The sequence below is a fragment of the Caretta caretta genome, chromosome 2, assembly GCF_965140235.1.
Source record: "Caretta caretta isolate rCarCar2 chromosome 2, rCarCar1.hap1, whole genome shotgun sequence".
Lineage (NCBI taxonomy): Eukaryota > Metazoa > Chordata > Testudines > Cheloniidae > Caretta > Caretta caretta.
In genome coordinates, this window is record NC_134207.1 from 136,838,947 (window position 1) to 136,858,760 (window position 19,814).

Below are 19,814 nucleotides of genomic sequence, written 5' to 3' on the forward strand. Positions count from 1 at the left end.
AACAGAACCTTTATACAATTTCTAAAGCTTTCCAGCAAGGTTAATGCACAACGTTACACCTTTTAAATCACCCAATTCTATGTGCTGTATCCGTTCAAACCTAGTATTTATTTATAGGATAATCAATCCTGACATAGAAAAGGAGTAGACAGATGCCAAAGAACACCCAATAAATGAAACAGTCTCAGCTAATAGCCTTCCCGTGTGACTTTAAATATAGGCACAAAACCCAGAAAGTGTTTTCAGAAACCGCCCGCCCTGGCCTGACACCGCGCAGCTCGGGCGGGACTCACCGTGCTGGGAGCCCGCCGCGCTCTTCGTTACTCAGCCTGGATCTCTTGGTGCTGCCCGGGAAGCCGAAGTCACGCCGGGCTCACGGCAAGGTGGCCTCTAAGCACGGGCCTCTTCTCCGCGCGGCTCTTCGGATCCTCATGCAGCCACCGCGCCGGCTCCAGCAGCAGCTGCGGGCTCCGGCTCCGGCTCCGGCTCCCTCGCCCGCCCGCCCGCCCGCCTCCCCCCTCCGCGCGGCGCCGCTCCCCTGCCGAGAAGCAGCCCGGGGCGCCTGCTTGTTGGAAGTTGCTCCAAACGTCACAAAGTTGGGCGCCTGGGGGGCTAGGACGCGAGCTCCCGCGGCTTTATTTTGGGCTGGGAGTGAGCTTCCGCCGGAAGTGTCTGCTTCTTATTCTGCCCCATGCAGGTTCCGGGGCGGCCGCGGAGGCGGTATGTGCTACTCAGCTTCCCGGGTTCACCAGTCGCCTCCCTTGGACTCCAGGGCGATGACTGGGGAACCCGGGAAGCTGAGTAGCACATACCGCCTCCAGCCGCCCCGGAACCTGCAGGGTGCATAGAACAAGCTCAGCATTTGCACTCCCTAGCTGTTTGGGGGGCCCTGAAGTCTGAACTTCAAGCTGCAGTCACCCAAAACAGCTGGTGCAGCTGTTCCCCGGGCAGTCTGTGACTGGGAGGAGCAGGAGGGAGTGGAGGCACTGAGGGGTGCAGTCCCAGCCCAAGTAAGTAGGGGGGGAGGTGGTGAAACCCGGCTGGCTAAGGGGAGCCACAGCCCCACCCCCACCCCCCCGAGTGGGATGTTACAGCCCGGAAAAGGTGCACAGGAAGCCCACTGAGCTTGCAGGGTGGATGCTGCATTGCAAGTCCCACTCCTCTACCCCTTTATTATTTCTACCACTAGTTTTGCTGCATACAACATTGTTACACATTACACTTACTAAAATAATACATGTGTGTGTGTTTACATTACTAAAAAAATTATGGAATTTGTATAAATATCCCCACTTCCCTCCCTCTGAAATGGGTTGGGCTTGTTTTGAAAGGCAGAGCCATTTTTATTTTTGTTGAGACTTGTCAAGAAATACTCCCCTGCTCATTTCCACAGGTGACTGATTTGAGCTTGCATGTCAGAGAGCTCTGCAACACGTAAAGAGTTACCGAAACAGGAACATTAGTGTCAATCGTTAAACCTCGAAGGATTTTTATCAGTAAACTTGAGTCAACGCTGATTTCACCGTACATGCACAGACCAACAGAAAAACATTTCCAGCAATAATAATCAAAATGTACAGCTAGGCAATGTAAGAAAAACACTGCTTGAGAACTGCTCAGAGTTGATCACTAAATAATTATTGCCTCACATGCATACACAATTTCCTGCAAGTGTGAAAACAACAAGAAACAACAGTGCTTTAAAAAGACCATGGCTATTATCTGCCAAGCTCACAGACGAGTAAGCTATTGCAAGTCCCACTCCTCTACCATTCCGGCCCAGAGAGCAGCAGTGGCAGGTGAACAGCCCTGGTGCCAGCCAGGCCCAGAGGGGCTTTGCCTCCGCTGGGGCCGTGGAACCGGCTCAGCTACATTCACCATCACACAGTGACCTGCTCAGACCAGCCCAGGCCCGGGACAGAGTGGGGGAGCTCCCTCAACACAGGGCCTACCCTCATCCGTTTCCTCAGCCCCCTGTCTCACGTTAGCAGACAGGGGAGAGGGGGGGTCTTGATGTCAGGCCTGTGGTCCTCATGCTACAACAGCACCCTGTTACCAGTTGCCATGACAGCCCCACGACACACTCGGACCTCTGCAGCCAGGGGTGCTCCCAGCTCAGACCGGCAGCCCCATGCGGCAGCCATGGCACGATGCGGACAAAGAACAGAGCCAGCAGCCGAGGGGTTAAACTGCAGCGCTCCCTCATCCAGTGCAAACGCATTGCGCGTGACGTCCCTCCCCCCTTTTGTTCTTACACGGCTTCCAAAGCTTTTTGGCAACAACTCTGACTGCCCATGTGACATCACAATCCACAGCTTTGCTGATACGGAGCATGCTCAGTAACACGCACTGAAGCCGCCCAGTGCCCTCACATGGGCAGAGTTAGGCCGCACTCCCTGCTGTGTGGCCAGGGTGGAGGACAGGGCCAGGGTGGACTGACTGTACAGGTGGGTCAGGGGGCAGCATCAGGAACTCATTAGCATTGGTTTGGCAGGGGACACAGTGCTGACCTAACCTAGTCTGCCTTTTCGTGAAACTATCGTGCCTTATCTCCACTATGTTTTTACAGTGGGAAAGCTAATGCATGTTCGTTACTCCACAGTAAAAACATTTTCTTAGCAGTGAGGAGACACACTATGCTGACTCAGAGGTGTTTAATGCACCATTATTGTTCATGGCTTGACAACTCTGACACTGATTGTGGGGAGAACATAATCAAAAGTATTTGCACCTGAATGTCTGCAGTGTGTGTGCGCACATGCACGTGCATTTTCCCCCCTCAATTTCCCTTATTCCCTTCCCTTTACTTACTAAAGGCTCATCTACATAGACATGCTAAAGCTGTGAAGTTAATACCCAAGCAGACCTGTCATAAATATAAAGGGAAGGGTAAACACCTTTAAAATCCCTCCTGGCCAGAGGAAAAACCCTTTCACCTGTAAAAGGTTAAGAAGCTAGGATAACCTCACTGGCACCTGACCAAAAATGACCAATGAGGAGACAAGATACTTTCAAAGCGGGGGGGGGGGGGGAGAAACAAAAAAGGAATGGAGTCTTAGAACTTAGTAAGTAATCTAGCTAGATATGCGTTAGATTCTGTTTGTTTAAATGGCTGATAAAATAAGCTATGCAGAATGGAATGTATATTCCTGTTTTTGTGTCTTTTTGTAACTTAAGGTTTTGCCTAGAGGGATTCTCTGTTTTGCATCTAATTACCCTGTAAGGTATTTACCATCCTGATTTTACAGAGGTGATTCTTTTTACTTTTTCTTCAATTAAAATTCTTCTTTTAAGAACCTGATTGCTTTTTCATTGTTCTTAAGATCCAAGGGTTTGGGTCTGTGTTCACCTATGCAAATTGGTGAGGATTTTTATCAAGCCTTCCCCAGGAAAGGGGGTGTAGGGTTTGGGGAGGATTTGGGGGGGAAAGACGTTTCCAGGCGGGCTCTTTCCCTGTTATATATTTGTTAGACGCTTGGTGGTGGCAGCAATAAAGTCCAAGGGCAAAAGGTAAAATAGTTTGTACCTTGGGGAAGTTTTAACCTAAGCTAGTAAAAATAAGCTTAGGGAGTTTTTCATGCAGGTCCCCACATCTGTACCCTAGAGTTCAGAGTGGGGAAGGAACCTTGACAAGGCCAGAGCCCTGGCCCGCCTGCCACAGCTGCCCCGAGCTCTGGGCCACCGCCTGGCCCGAACAGGCCCTGGCCTGCCCACCACAGCCGCTCTGGGCTGCTGGCTGGCCCAAGCTGGCCTGAGCCACAGCCTGCTGGCCGGCCCAAGCTGGCCTGAGCCACAGCCTGCTGGCCAGCCTGAGCTGACCTGAGCACTGGCCCGCCAGATGACCCCAGCCTCCCCAAGTCCTGGGCAAGCCCTGAGCTCTCGCACACTTCGCAGGGGGGAGGTGGAGCAAGGTCGGGAAGAGCACCACGGGCAGGGCCACGGGGGAAGAACAGAAAGTGGGAGCAAGGCCTTGGGGCGGGCCTTATTCTAGGCATCCAGACGCCTATCTCCCACCAAATCCCCAGAGCGGCTCACCAATCAGGGCAGATAGGCCGGCAAATGCCTATTTTGTGGGTTAGGCCCAATCTGGTAGGAGTGCTCAGGGGCTGCCTACGAGATGGGGTTTCATTCAAAGCCTGGCCAGAGAAGGAGATGGGGTGGTTGTGCCATTGCTCACCTTATAACTTTTAGCATAGCGATTAGAGCACCCACCTGGATGTGGGAGACTCCAAGTGCAACTCCCCCCTTGGCAGAAGGAGAGAGAGGATTTGAACAGTGGTCTCCCACATCTCAGGTGAGTTCTCCAACCACTGGGCTAAAACTTACAAGGAAGGCACTACCACCAGCACCTCCTCCAGCTGCTTAGCACCTGCCTAGCTCATTCTGACACAAAACAGCTTAGCGCCTAAGACGCCTGAGTCTAGGAGAGTGGTTCCCAGCTGCGGATAGCTCGCATGGATAGGTGCCTCCTTGCAGTCCCAACTTCTGTGAGAGGGGCAAGGCTTGGGACACGTGCCGCTCACTGGCATCTCCCATTGGCTACATTGGGGGAATACAGCTAGTGAGCTGGCTTTTGTGAATCACGTTCTTAGAAGACAATTTGTCCCCATTCATTATATAGGGAGCACAGGCACCTAACTCAGCTTTTGTGAATTGCAGTGTTGTTCCTGTGATTTTCTAGCTAGACACTTAAAAATTAGGTGTTGTGATGCTCAGCATCACAATGCCTAAGTCCCGGTATGAATCTAGCCCTTATGCCCTTTCCTCACTGCTAAAAAGGGTGATTTTTTTTTTAACCTCAAAGTAACTAAGGTACGTGAGCTATTCTGAGGTAAAAACACAGTGAGGTCAAGGCACTTCAGTTTTAGCAGTGAGGAAAAGGCCTGAGACAATATCTCTGAAATAAGATCAGAGGGAAGTGTGTTCATGTGTGCAGAACTGCAAATTTTATGTTGAAAACTAGTTGTTCAATATGTGTAACAGTGAGAAAGGGGGAAGTCTGTATAAGGAACAAAGATAATTTTTCTGCCTAATAGCTTGTGTTTAAAAAGTATACATAGTATTCCAAATACTGTTTACAATTTGTTATGCTGTTTTCAATGTTTTGTGTCTGTTAAGTGTTTGTTTAATATAGAAATTGTTTGGCCTAATCTATACAGGAAAGACACTAATAAAGAATATCATCTCCATTCAGGGTTTTATATATAATAGTCCTGAGGTTTAGCTCTGTAGAATGCATTTCCAAACTGCAAAAATACCTTTCTTTATTTGTGTCTAAATTTAAAATAGAGATTTCACAATAGTAGCAAATTGTGCCTGGAGTGCCCCCATCCTTGTGTCTCTAACCTCTGTTTGCCAGAAGCTGGGAGTGGACAAGGGGTGGATCACTCCATGCTTGCCTGTTCGTTCCCTCTGAAGCATCTGGCATTGGCCATTCTCAGAAGACAGGATACTGGGCTAGATGGACCATTGGTCTGACCCAGCATGACCGTTCTTATATTGTTAGCCAGACTACAAATTATGACAGGGCGGCAAAAACCAGTACCTAGAGATCAGTAACTACTATCTGGAGCAAATTGTGCTGGGAGCAGTTTGAAAACAATACACCAACATCACCCCTTGCCTGTGATCTACAGTGTCCCTGCATCAGACGTGCAACTTCAGAAGCAACCCCAACATCAAAGAAAGTGATTGCAGAAGATGCACATTATCTCACTCCTGAACCACAAGTATACAGTAAGCCTCTTCTTCTATCATGCTCAGCTGTTGATGCATGCGTGAAAAATGTCTCTTTTCCCTTCCTCCACTTCTCCTATAGCAAGTGTGCAGAATGCCTAGTGTTAAATTAATATCGCCTTAGCTCACTCCCATGCCCTGCCTTCAGCACATGCATGCTGACAATGGCCATTTCCTCCTCCTCCCCGCCCACTCCAGTGATATCATCAGCCCTGCTAAGATGCTGCTAGGCAGCCCAGAAGGAGTTGGGCCATACCAATTTCACAGGTGGGTAGTGAAGAAAGAGATAGGACTTGCGGGCAATATAGAAGTCAGGAGGGAGCAGGTAGGTGGGATATAGAAGCTTGGGCAGGGATGGAGGCAGTGGGGTGCCATATGCAGCTTCCCATGGGCTCAGGGTACGCAGAAGAAGGGGAAACCATGTTGAGTCACTCACACACCTGTCACACATGCACACAGGCAGAGTTACTCCTGGGGGAATTCTGCGCCAAAAAATTAAAGTTCTGCACACAATATTTTAAAATTCTTCACATTTTATTTGTCAAAATAACACTACATAATCACACCAGTTTCAATTATTTTGGCAATTTATTTCAAAATATCTGTCAGCAAGTATGTCTGTAACAATACAGACACACCCAAAAAATCCCCCAGGAATAGAGTGTTAAAGAAACCCCTATGACAGCCCAGTTCCTGTTTCTCTGCCCCACTCCAGAGCCCAGCAAGGGGGCCAGATGCCCACAACCTCCCTGCCCCCTGAGCCCCGTAGGGGGGCCAGACACCCACAAGCCCTCCACCCCCAGAGCCCAGCCAGGGTTCCCCCCCAGCCAACACACCCAAACCTCCTCTCCCCCAGAGACCAGTCATGGGGGCCCCCTGCTCAGATACCTGAACCCCCTCCCCCCCAGAGATCCAGAGGGAGAAACAGCCTGATGCTTGGTCCCAGGGTTGCATGGAGTTTCCTGCGCGCTGCCATCTCCTTCCGTCGGAGTGCTGGGAACTGCAGCTGCCAGGAACCCTCTAGCTCCCTTCCCCCGCCCCCCCCCCCCCCGGCCTTGTCTTCTATGTGTGAGCTGGGCTCTGCTGGGTCCAGCAGCCTCTAGTGGCGGCCAGCAGCACTGCAGCCCGTTTCTGTGGGGGGAATGAAATTCTGTGTGCACGTTAATTTCTGCAAAATTCTGCATTGCGCAATGGCGCAGAATTCCCCCAGGAGTGCAGAGCGCAGGGGTAGGAGAAAACAAGAGTGCTCTGAATAAAGGAAAATGAGAAAGGACTAGAATGAGAGCCTGTCTGGGTAATACAGAGCCTGATATGTCTGGGGAGAAACAATTCAAGCCAGACCTGGGATGCAGCAGGGGGTAGGGAGGCAGATGAACACTTGTAGTGCTATGCAAATGCAAGCCTGGGCTGCAGTACATAACGGCAGAATGGCATAACAAAGGAACTGCCCCTCTCCACTGCGCAGTGCACATGTTCAGTTTTAGGCAATTTCTGAGGAAGATACACAGAAATGGAAAGGGACTACAGAAGCAGTCCAAATTAACAAGAATTTATCGGAGACATGAAAAAAAGAGTGAAATAGCTAAATGTACATATCATTTATCATTGGGAGACATGAATAGTTAGCAGGTATTTGAATGGGGTGTGCCTGAAAAGGAAAGAGAAATTAAATCTAAGATAAAAGCAGAGGCAGCAACTCGATATAATAAGAGAAAATTATGAAAAGCCTATATAGGTTGAAAAAAATTAGTGATGGTAATTCCTTTGACATCTATGACTGAAAGAAGATAAATTGAAATAACTAATACTCTGAAAAGATTATAGAAAGCCCATGCTATTATTTCCATAAGAAATTGTTGTAGTAATGTCCATAGTAATATAGTAATGGAGGTTACGTAGAAAAAAAATCAGCCTTTACCGGAAAGTGAAATGTTAAGGAAATCACTTTTTCAGTGACATCACCAGTGATTTCTAATAGTCTAAAACAGTGTTTCTCAAATGCGGCCACCAGCGGCTTTTCTTGCAGCCACATTCTCCTGGGCAGTGGTGAAAGGGTGGGGGAAGAGGGCAAAGTAGCACCCCCTCCTCCTCCCCAGTGCTCCTGGATGCATCGCCTTGATGTTGGTTGCTGGAGCCAACAGCAGGGGTTGGGCCCTGCTCTCTTCTGGAGTCACCTGGGGCACACTGCTGTAGGAGCAGGCAGCCTGTGAGTTCCCTACCGACTCAGGGGCAGTAGAGCTCAGGCTTTCAGCTTCACCCCAGGCATGGTGGGGTGGCAGGCTCTGGCTGCAGGGCTTTGGGCTCCAGCCCTGGGCTCTGACTGCGCAGAGGCAGGCCCCAGGCTCTGGCCCACGGGTCTCAAACATGTGGGCCGCATGCAGCCCACAGAGTTATTTGCTGCGGCCCGCCCAGCTCCCCGTCCCTCCTCGTACCCCCAGTGTGCCGCATCCCCGCTCCTCTGCCAACCTCCAGGCGCTTTCCACCACCAAACAGCTGTTTGGCAGCGCTTAACGCTTTCCAGGAGGGAGGAGGCAGGGCAGGGGTGGGGATTTGGGGAAGGGGTTGGAATAGGGGTAGGGAAGGGGCGGGAAGAGGCGGGGCAGGGGTGGGGCCTCATGGAAGGGGTGGAATGGGGGCGGGGGGCTTTTGTATCTTTATATGAAAAGTTGTCAGTAATGCAGCCCTCGGGCCAATGTATTAGTCCTCACGTGGCCCTCATGGTGATTTGAGTTTGTGATCCCTGCTCTGGCCGCAGGGCTTCAGGCTCCAGCCCCTCCATTGCCTATCCCCTGCCCCGATCTCCTCTGGCCCCCACTGCCTTCCATGACCCTCCATCCAGGGCTTAATTTGAACCCAGGCTTGCCAGGGCTGAGTAAATCTGCTGTGAAGTGATACTTGTATGTTTGTTAATATCACTTTTCACAACAGACTTATTAGCTCGCAATAAGTAAGTTACAATGATTTGGTTTTCCTAAAGCTAATTAAGTATTTTAGGAAAAAGCGTGAGAGCGACCACCAGCAAGAGTTGATGGCCACACTCTGACGTCACCAAAAAATTTGTCCTGAGAACCCTGAAAGGAGTTAATGCCTATGTACAGTCCAATACTCTTTTCTATAGCAATGTAGAATTAATCTGGGCAAAAACATGCTGAAGAAATCTAGGGGAAATAAACACTAAAATATAGGGAGAAAATATTCAGAGGAGGAAAAGGAAAAAACACAAAACTAAATAACGTTTTCACTTTAGAGCAAATTGTTTCAAATGTTTTGAGATGAGCTATCCATTCGTAAGTATAGTATTCCAAGAGTTTCTTCTGCTAAGACAATGAGAATATTGCACAAGGACTGTATAATATAAAACCGAAAACACTAATGACCACACTCATAACATTACAAACAAAAGACACACGAACGAAGGTCATAAATAGAAAAAAAAAGACTAATAAAATAAATACTTTTTGGAACTACAAATACAAGTCAGGATTATGCTCAAAATTTTTTTGAATACAGTCAGGGCCTACACTGTTAAATAGAGAAGAAAAATTATGAGGACATCAGTGTGAATAGACAAAAAGTGAGAAATGTAACTTTTGAGAGAAAAACTAAAAAAAACCCACCATTTTGATCAGATTTGCCATGGGATATGAAACCTTTCATTTATAGATCCCCAGTTCAAACGCAGCCAACCTTTGTAGTGACCGAAACCTGATGGCTACTCTGTGTCCTATATAAAGTGAGTTAATGGACTTAGTCTAGTTCCTAATGAACTGGTGCTTGCATCATAAAAACTATCACAATTAGGATCCTCATTGGCAATTTAAGATGAGAGGCCAAGAATCAAAGGGTCAGATAGTGCATTATTCTCAGTACTAGAGCTGGACCACTTAGTTCACTAGGATTGAAGTGTGTAGCAGGGATGCTGAAGCAATTTTTATAGTGGGGTGCTGAGAGCCATTGAACCAAACTGTAAACCCTGGATATAATGGGTTATATCCATTATTATTATCCAGCAGCACCCCTAACATCCCTAGTTCCAACACCTATGGTGGGGGCAACACTGGTAAATCTACATTTGCACAGCCATTGTTCCGGCTATATGAGTTCTATGTACAGATCTATTTTAAATCCTATTCCTTTCACAAGCATCAAATTCACAAGCACCCACAAAGTTGAAAACTGGTGGTAGAAAGGAATAAAGACTTTTGCCTTCATGCAGTATCTTTTTCCCTCAAAGGGATACAATTTTTCTAGATAATATAGGTGAGAATAAAAAGAGGAGTAAATACTTATACAATAGTTTGAAAATGTTCTCATATAGAAAAAGAGAAAAGAACTTCAATAACTAGAGAATGGGTATACATCTAGCACACAGTAGCATTTAGCACATATGTAGCTCACAATTTTTAAAGAGGAGGACACTTGTATAAGGATATCTGAAGTCAAAGTGATCTGGGATGGCACTATCCTCTGTAAAATAGTAATGTGCTTATCTGTTTAGACAAATACAGGGTGCTGGGTTATTTTTTAATATTCATTTTTAAAAATGCTTTGAATATACTGAGACATTCAAACAGAAGGCAATGCCATCTGAAACATATAAAATAAAACCCAAAACGTTACCTTAATTTGTCAGAGTCTTCAGAAATGTTACCATCTTGCTTTTCCTGGATTAAATCTCTATTTGCTTCCCCTTTGCATGACTGTAGATTGCTCTCCTGTGGAACTTCTTGGTTTGAACAACTGTTTGACCTAGTCCTCTGTTTTAACGTGGGTTTCTGTTCACCATTCGCTACTTCTGGGTTACTCTTTCTCTGGCAGCCATCCCAACTTCGCCAAGTGTTTCCCATGTTTCTATAAATAACATTTATATTTCAGTGCCATTAGAATTATCGAAGTCAACATCTTCTAAGATTTTAATTATTTTCTTAAGACGTAGTCTTTATTGCCATTCTATTACCAGCATTTTAACAGTAACACACATGTAGGAGTACAGGCTAAGTTGTTGACAGCTGTCCAAATGTAATATTGAGTATCTCATTAATAAGTAGGGTTTTAAAATCTGCAGGATGATGCAAGCTAGGTAATTCTTCTTACTTGTAAAAGAGAAGAATATACTTTTTTTTTTTTACACTAGTAATATATTGCTATATTGTCACTGATAAAATCTACTATATTGAGACCTGGTTACCATGAAAGATTGTATCTGCAAATTTTTTGCTCATTCTTTATGGAATTATCCCCACATGACACCCAGGCCTACACAAGGCACTGATTGTGTTTAATTGACTCAAGTTATTCCTTCACAAATTCTGAAATGTAAGTCAATCTAACTGCTGTTAGTGGTTGCATTGATTAGACTGCCATTCACTACTGTTGTGAACATGCCACATATACAATTAGGGTTGCCAACCCTCCAGGATTAGCTGGGAGTCTCCTGGAATTGGCATCAATCTCCTGGTGACTATTGAAAGCAATCCAGGAGTTTTTAATAGGATATTTTAAGAAAATGACATTATGTCATATTGGGGGGAAAAAAAGCTCCTGAAATAGCTTCAGTCAGAGTTGGCAACCCTATACACAATGTGTGCGGTAATCTTTTTCACTTGCTAGTTATCTCATTAACTAGCACACCAAAGATCTGAACAATCGCCATTTGGCAATTCGGTGTTTATTACTGGTCACAGAACACTATTAGAACAGATATTTAAGATAGCACTATTCTTGTACAAATTCATCATGTCTGCAATAACTGAATAATAAACCAAATATACTATTTCATTTACCCTTAAAGTGGAATGAATAAATGCAAAAAACACTCCTAAAAAAACCATGCAGAACAAATAAAAAAGGAAAGAATAAAATTGTTTAAAACTAAATGTATGGAAATGTAATTCCACATTTGGAGTTGTCATCTCATAGATAATTAAGCACAGTATCCATTCATTTTGTTAAGCAACTTTCATGAAAGTTTGGATCCTGGTTCCTGGGAAGCCAGCCAGCTCTGCAACAGACTGAAATCTACTTTATTAGATAGAAAAGGAACTTTTAAAGAGTAGGCCCTAGTTCGTGTTTTATGATTTTGTTTGTATTATAATCATTTGTTTCCATCATTCTCTGTTGTTCCTAGTGGAATCTCTATTCGTTCTTAAATAAACCTTCTTTCACTGAATTACAAGGGCTGTGTAGTTTAAATGAACAGTGGTTAAAGGTAAAACTAGGGAACACTGCTCTTTTGGGTGCGGAGGAGCTCTGGGATTTCTGAGAGTGGCCAATTTCAGGGAAAAATCAAATGCACAACTACAAAATGGAGAATAACTGGCTAGGTGGTAGCACTGCTGAAAAGGATTTCAGATTTACAGTGGATAACAAATTGAATATGAGTCAACAATGTGATGCAAGCTGCGAAAAAAGTCTAATATTGTGGGGTGTATTAACAAGAGTGCCACACGTAAGATGTGGGAGGTAATTGTTCTGCTCCATTCAGCACTGGTGAGGCCTTAACTGGAGTATTGGGTCCAGTTCTGGGCACCACACTTTAGAAAACATGGAAAACTGGAGAGAGTCCAGAGGGTAGCAACAAAAATGATAAAAGCTTTAGAAAACCTGACCAAAGAGGAAAGATTTAAAAAACTGGGCATGTTTATTCTTGAGAAAAGAAGACTGACAGGGGGACTTGATAACAGTCTCCATATATGTTAAGGGATGCTGTAAAAACAATGAGAATCAATTATTCTCTGTGTCCATTGAAGGTAGGACAAGAAGCAATGGGCTTTATCTGCAGCAAGGGAGATTTAGGTTACATATTAGGAAAACTTTCTAATGATAAGGGTAACGAAGCTCTGTAATAGACTTCCAAGAGAGGTTGTGGAATCCTCATCACTGGAGGTTTTTAAGAACAGGTTAGACAAACGTCTGTCAGGGATGATCTAGGTTTATTTGGTTCTGCCTCAGCCTAGAGGATTGGGCTTGATGACCTCTGGAGGTCCCTTCCAGCCCTACGTTTTTCCTAGGATTCCACCATTTACAGCTGAATGGGAGTCTGCCCCCCCCCCCCATACTGGCGGATGATTTGGCTTTGGTAATAATATATGCCTTTGTTACCTCCCAACTGGACTACAGCACCATAGTCTATTTTGGCATAAAACAGTAGCCCACAGGAAACTACAACTAATACTGTGTGCAAACTTCAAAGATATCTTCAAATCACTACATTGGCTAGCCAAATAATATCCTATCTAGTTGAAGATTTCAGCACTTACCTTCAAAATGCTTAAGGATTTGGGTCTACAATGCCTAAAAAAATCATCTAAAACACCAGGAGGAGGACCATTATAACCTTGCTCCTCTGATGCAATGCAACTGTGTACTGGAAAAATAATTATTTTATGCAGGAGACACCTTTCTTGGAGGCTAATCCAAGACTGGAATGAATACTGGCAGAATCTATGAACTATTTTAAGCTTCACCATCTTCCATTCCAAGTGCAAGGCACACTTGTTCGACCTTGCCGTCACTAATAAAAGTACATACCACAGCATACATTAAAAAAAGAAAATCCACACACAATTAGGAAGAGGAAGACAGAAAGAAGAAATCAGTGATATGAGAACTGAAATAAATACTGTGGTAATACATTTTTGCCCAAGTGCTCGCAGCTGCTTAAATCTTGGTTTTCTAGCTAACTGGTACAGCTGTAGGGAAGCACGATACTTTATCTCAGAGATCTTGACTGTCTCAACTCAAGCTTTATATACATACAGTGCCACTGACATGCAGACAGCTGATGGGTGAAAGGCAGCAGCCAACACTAGACATTTTTGTGGGGAGAGCTCAGTTTTGGTCAATGACCCACAGACAAGCCATTTCTCTTGTGAACATTTCCATGGAAGCTTGAATATCTATGCAGAATAGACAGAATGAATTGGGTGTTAGTTGCAATGTCTCATTTGATTTTAGTAAAAGTTAAGGAAGAGGGATTGGCTCACACACTCATCGAATGGCTTTAGCACCATTTTGAAGTTTAAGAAATTTACACATGCAATGCTACACAATGTAAAATTCAACAGAATACTGTGGCTAATTTTGTAGCTCTGATGCTCTCTCATAAACAAAATAAAACCACAATAGCTTCAGTGAGTCAGCATCCTGTACTTGTCAGTTTCTGCTTAGTGGACACACAGGCCTGAGCTTTCATTTAAAATGACACCCAGCAAAGAAACTAGTAGTTCTGATTATTTAATTTTACCTTATTTAATCCATCTCACGGCTTGTCAGATTTTTTTCTTCCTCATTGAACTGGCTCCTGTACACTACTTAAAAGTTGCTTTAAAGTCTTGTGGAGCACAGTTCGAAGCTCCAGGAGTGACTAATTCTGCTTATGACTTCTGGGGAATGCCCTTGAGAGAAAATAGATGGGAAATACCCACCAACGGATACAAAGTGTACAATACAAGATACATTATATGTTTTTGTGATTTATACAAACTTTTTTTCCCTTTTTATTTTTCAGTTTGACAGAATTTGCAGAACTGTTTCCAGAAAGATTTGCCTTCCACTTTTTGTGCTAAAGATATATAGTACTTTCTACCCACACTGACAATTTGCTATTTAATATTCTGAACTTCCTTGGTGGAACTTATGGATGGGCAATGGAATGTGAAAGAGTGGACATTTCTCACCATGGAATAGTTTAAACAATTACAATAATCTATCTTTATGGGCGACAGGGGATGGATAACTTGATGATTACCTGTTCTGCTCATTCCCTCTGGGGAACCTGGCCTTGGCCACTGTTGGAAGACAGGATACTGAGCTAGATGGACCTTTGGTCTGACCCAACATGGCCGTTCTTATGTTCTTGTAGGAGGAATTTGATAATGCAGTTCTAGGAGCTCCAAGTAATCTAACCCTAAGTTCTCCACCCTGCCTGCTTGGTATTAGCATCTAACCTAGCAGGCTGTACATCTTCAGGATTTCACTTAACATGGTTCAGACTATGCCCATCAGTAGTTCGCCAGACTTCTCTGATCCTCCATTTTTTGCCTCTCTCAGTGCAAGTGAGGTTACTTCTGCTGCTCCTGCCGTCAAAAAAGCCTTCCTGTGTCTCTCTCCTTCATCAGCTTGCAATCATTTCACACCTTAGCTACAAGTATCTGTTTTCCCTTGCTATATACTATGCAAATTCTTTCCCCCGCTATTATTTATTATTCTAAAGTGGGATCATTTATGAAAATTCTATAAAGTGCTTTGTGATCAAATTTGTATGGCAGATGTTCTACCAATTATAAATGTGTAATTACTTATTTTATATATGGTAGAGTTTACCTAATTCCTTCTCTGAAGAGATGAAATTAGTCTTCTCTGCCCCCACATAAACTAAACCTCCCCAAAAAATTTCATTTTGGCTTCAAAGTCCAAATCAGTGGGTGGCCACAGACTGTGTTTTCCCTGGTTGGGTCCTTCTTGTCATATCTATGGTCTCCAAACCATGGCTAGTGCAACCGCAATGACCTAGTGTGTGTGTGTGTGTGTGTTATATTGCAGCTGGATTGCATATTTCGGCAAATTTGATAGCTATGCTTTTTGGGCGGCTCTGGCATCCTTCAGGCTTATTGGCAGCTGCAAGCTGAGAGATGAGTTACAGCCTGTGTTAGAGGAGTGGGTGGAATAAATGTCTCTTTCTCCCTACGGCCTCTTCACATATTATTCCCACAGAAGACCATACCTGGCCAGGATTCTCATGCTCTGAAAGAAGAGGGTAAGAACTGGACAGATAAAGAGAGCATGTTGACTACTGTTATAATCTAAACAAAATGAAAATCTGAAAAACTGATCACTTCTGCTCATGGGAAGTATTCTCAAAAATACAACATGCTATCCAGTGATCCCGGACACTACCACCTCCCCCTCTTCAGGAACTTTCAGTTCAAGCCCTCTTCACCCCTGTGTTAAATATAACACGTTTCAAGCTTCCCCCAGAGGACCGCAAAAAATTTCCATTTAACACAAAACCAGGAGGAGAAGCAAACATAGAAATGAAGAAATAATAAATAGAAGATTGGTTGGTATTAAATGTGAAATTGCTACAATGAGGGAGAGGAAATAAAAATAGATAGAAACAGAGAACATAACCAAGCAGATGCCCCGTTCATGTCATTGAAGTAAGGATGGTTTGTTTTTAACCTGCTGTAATGTTACTTTTCATGCTCCCTACAGGGAGGGTTTAGAATTGAGGTTAGGAAGAGAATTAATCCATGAGAAAATCACTGTCTTAAGTAGCAGTCCACAATAGGCAAATGTGCACTCAATGTGCAAATGAGATGCCTGATCATGTTCCTGAGTTAGGCCTGAGGATTTCACATTTTGCCCAGGAGAAAAGTCAGCTACCCCTGTACCACTTGTTAATTTTAGTTCCAGTCTTAGAATAAAAAGTCTTCTACCACCGAACACATACATAGGCAGAGCACTCCTCCACCATTGTGCTGTAACCTGGAGGGAAGCCCCTCAAGGGACAAGGTAATTCAGCCTTCTTTACCATTAAATCACTGGCCTCTGCTGAGACTGCTAACTGTGAGGGTAGTTTTTGGTGATAGGGATACTGGTCTTCTAGAATTGTAACAACGCCAAACTTAATTTACACAAGAAACATCAAACAGCTGTCAATCTGGGCTGAATCTGCAGCAATCGAGGCCTCAGTAAAACTCCTTACCATCCATCCCTCTCTCTCATAAAGCTTTCAAAGGTATCAAAGATCAAATACAAGACAAGTTTTCATTTAGTGACGGATGAGACCGTTTTCTCTGTTGCTCCCTTGCATAGTGTGTGGAAAGTTACCTAATGCCATTAAATAACAAATAAATACTACCAGTACACAATTGATTATCTGACACTTTGTGATCCTAGGAACACTTAAATTAAGCTTTCTTTAATCAATTTTTTTATGAATGTAAATGTTTATTTTCTGTAACTGAAAAAAATTATGAAGTTTAAAATAGCATTACAAAGCCCCATCTCAAACAATAACAAGGGCTCCCTCAATCAGATTCTCAGGTAACAGTGTGAGGAGGAGTGTTAAGAAAAAGTGACTGAATTTTTTAAAAAGATGTTAATTACCTATGCAAAAGTCTATAACCATAATTACATTTCAAGTGTCAGTTCAATACAGGAATAGCTATCAAGGTGGAGATTCAACTTCTGTAAATGCCTAGATTACATAATATATAGGGACAGACTTTTAAAAAACTGCTTAATAAAGTCAGAACATAAAATACAGAAACAACGTAATGCCAAATTCAAACCAAGTCTCTAATCAACAACATGATAAGGTTCATTTTCAATGGACCAAAGCTTAGTCTATCAAGATCATGCAAAAAGTCTTAAAAAAAGCAAACAACAAAGAGCATCACTAATAATGAAGCAAGCCAGTTGATATTTTCTGCTCTTCAACATGGATATCTTCACTTTATCCAAGATAATAGTCACAAGATATGTTACACTGTGTTTCCAAGCCAATATGGAACACTAAAAAGAAATACAACGCCTGCAGTCACTGTGGATACAGGGCACAGAAAAACCTCTCCCTTCCAGTTGGCAAGTTAGTCAGTTCAGTTGCCACCATTTGTGTGCATCTATTGCAAAAAAAGAAGTGTCAACCTTCTTCTGGGACAAATATTTTTAAAAAGCCATAGGATTTAAACATCCCTGCACCCAATGATATTCAGCGACCCACATGTTAGATTGTCCACTGGATCAGCATGCATCATGGGGGGAAAGGGAGAGACGGGACAGAGAAATCCAGAGATCCAACTAAAAAGGAAATAAACCACATGGTCACTAGCCCCTGGCATTACTACTGATTAAGGGAACATGCACTTTGGTCATCACTTTCTATCTTGTCAAACTCAGATAGAACATGTCTCACAGTATACCAAGCAGACAGTAAAATCAGGTTAGGTTTAGAAAACATACCCTTCATGTCCACCCATGTTAACCCTTGCTCTCATTAAGCAAACAGCTAATGGCATCTTGAGTTCAGGACCCAGATGGTCCATGAGGTCATCATCCCCATTGGTCCCAGGCCCACAGTCACTACGTCTCAGGAACATTAAGGAAGGTAGCCGCAAAGTGACTAACGGGGGGGGGGGGGGGGGGGAGGCTGTGAGGACTGGGAGGATGATAGTGGCTGCTGGGAAATCCCCACACCCCTCAGCAGCCTGCTCAGAATGTGCTAGGTTTGCTCATAGAACACTGTGCTCCCCAACTCCAGAGACTAAAATGATCACTTTGCAGCACCTTCAAAGCATAGGGTTCCCTCTGCTGTTAGTATTTGTATTCACTGTGGGACTTCATTCAGGTGACTCACAGATGTGCCCAGAGCCTTTCATAGATGCCACCTCAGTCCCAGGTGCATTCTTCCTAGTGGCTGCTTGGTTCTTCTCAGAAGGCTGCTTGATGACACGTCAGGCTCCCACTTAGAAGCAAGCCAAAGCCTCAGCCACAGACAAAATATTGTCAATCACCAATTCTATACTTAAGGGAACTTTCCAAAGATTTAGAGGCAGTATTTGATAACCTCTCTATGAAAGAACAGGACCTGCTGAGCTGCTGGGACTTTATATATTAGAAGGGATTCTTCTAATGGGACTAGTGACCTAACCATATCTTGTAAAATCTCTGGTCAGCAGCTCAATTCCCTATGAAAGGGAGCACGTGAGAAATGGCAATGCTAACAGCTAACACAGAGGGAGGCAGAACAAGGACACACAGGTATCCATCACACAGCAACCAGATTAACAAGGCTCAATGTGCTAACAAACAGCTTTGCTCATGCAAGAGGCATACATTATATTCTTACAAGTGACCTGCTTTCCCCTCGCCAGGGCACACTCCTTCATGGAAGCAGATTTTTGAAGGTGAGCTCTGCCAATCATCACCATAGATCAAGAACCTTACCACCTGTGAGAATGGGTGGTGTCTGCACCCCACGGCTGGGGAGTCAAAGGAGTGCCAGCAAGGCTGGCCTGCAAGGCCAAAACTCCCCAAAACTACACCCACAACCAACACCAATCCGAAACAAAACAAAAAAACCCAAACCTTACATCAAACAAAGAGAAAGCAGCAACAGCTGCACCACTCAGTTCCAGCCTCACTCCCAAACAGACCCACAATCACTTGCAGGAGAGAGAGTGAAACTAGAAATAGCCCGATAAAAAGCCATGGTTAGCATTAATTGATACTAAAACAGAAGAAGAGCTCTCAGCACTGTTCCCTCTAAGCTGTGCACATGTGCGCCCGCACACAGATCCTAAACCCCGTGCACACGCAAAACACCGAGCGCATAAAAATTTGCACAGAAATTTTTTCCGCACACGGCCAGTCAAAAATTAGAGGGAACATTGACCCTCAGAGGGAAATACAGACCCCCACCACCACCAAAAAAAAAAGTTGCACAGGTCTCTTCAATAATTACTTCTCATCTACTTCCCTTGATCTCTCTTTAAATCCAATGTTTCCTTCAAAAAACTGGCAGATAAGAGTCTTTAGTAAAATATTTCGTAGACAGTCTTGGCTCCTTATCCTGAGGGTGTAGTAAATTTGGAATTAAAAATAAAACCACCTTGGCATCATAATAAATATTTGCTTGGTTTAATCCCTCCCAAAATGTCTTCGTTTGCTCAGACAAGGGACTTCAGCCCCAAACACAGACCCTCATTATTAGGCTATCCAATCTATTTCTTAATAGTTGAGACTAAAATTGTTTGCTTTTTAAAAGTATAAAATTCTCCCTTATACTTAAATCAAACTGCTGCAGAGAGTTAGCTGCTAGCTGACTCCGATTTATTTATCTCTCTGCTCCCATCCTGGGTAATTTTGTCACACTTCCTTCTTCCTGACTCCAACCTGATTCTCAGACCAAAACAGTTGCAGATCATAGAATAGAACAGCAGGGACCTCAGGAGGTCATCTAGTCCAACCCCCTGCTCAAAGCAGGACCAATCCCCAATTTTTGGCCCAGATCCCTAAATGGCCCCCTCAAGGATTGAACTCAAAACCCTCTGTTTAGCAGATCAATGCTCAAC

General features: G+C 44.2%; 1 protein-coding gene and 1 long non-coding RNA gene across 6 annotated transcripts in view; one reads left to right on the forward strand and one right to left on the reverse strand.

Moving 5' to 3' along the window:
- Positions 1–19,814, reverse strand: part of OTULIN (OTU deubiquitinase with linear linkage specificity) — a 53,204-nt gene that overhangs the window by 33,128 nt on the left and 262 nt on the right. For 2 of the 5 annotated variants that reach the window (XM_048839629.2, XM_048839628.2), the window contains exon 1: positions 294–503. Coding sequence is in view for 2 of the 5 variants with exons in the window: in XM_075125439.1 (XP_074981540.1) it covers positions 10,357–10,587; positions 13,495–13,508 (245 nt within the window). In the remaining 3 variants the exon portion in view is untranslated. Of the gene's footprint in view, positions 1–293; positions 504–10,356; positions 10,588–13,494; positions 13,524–19,814 lie in introns of those variants that run through there. The other 3 variants (XM_075125439.1, XM_048839626.2, XM_075125440.1) reach the window with 3 other exon arrangements.
- Positions 920–3,024, forward strand: LOC142071110 (uncharacterized). Its single transcript, XR_012667086.1, has 2 exons — positions 920–1,010; positions 1,394–3,024. It is a non-coding gene; the product is annotated as an uncharacterized LOC142071110 (long non-coding RNA).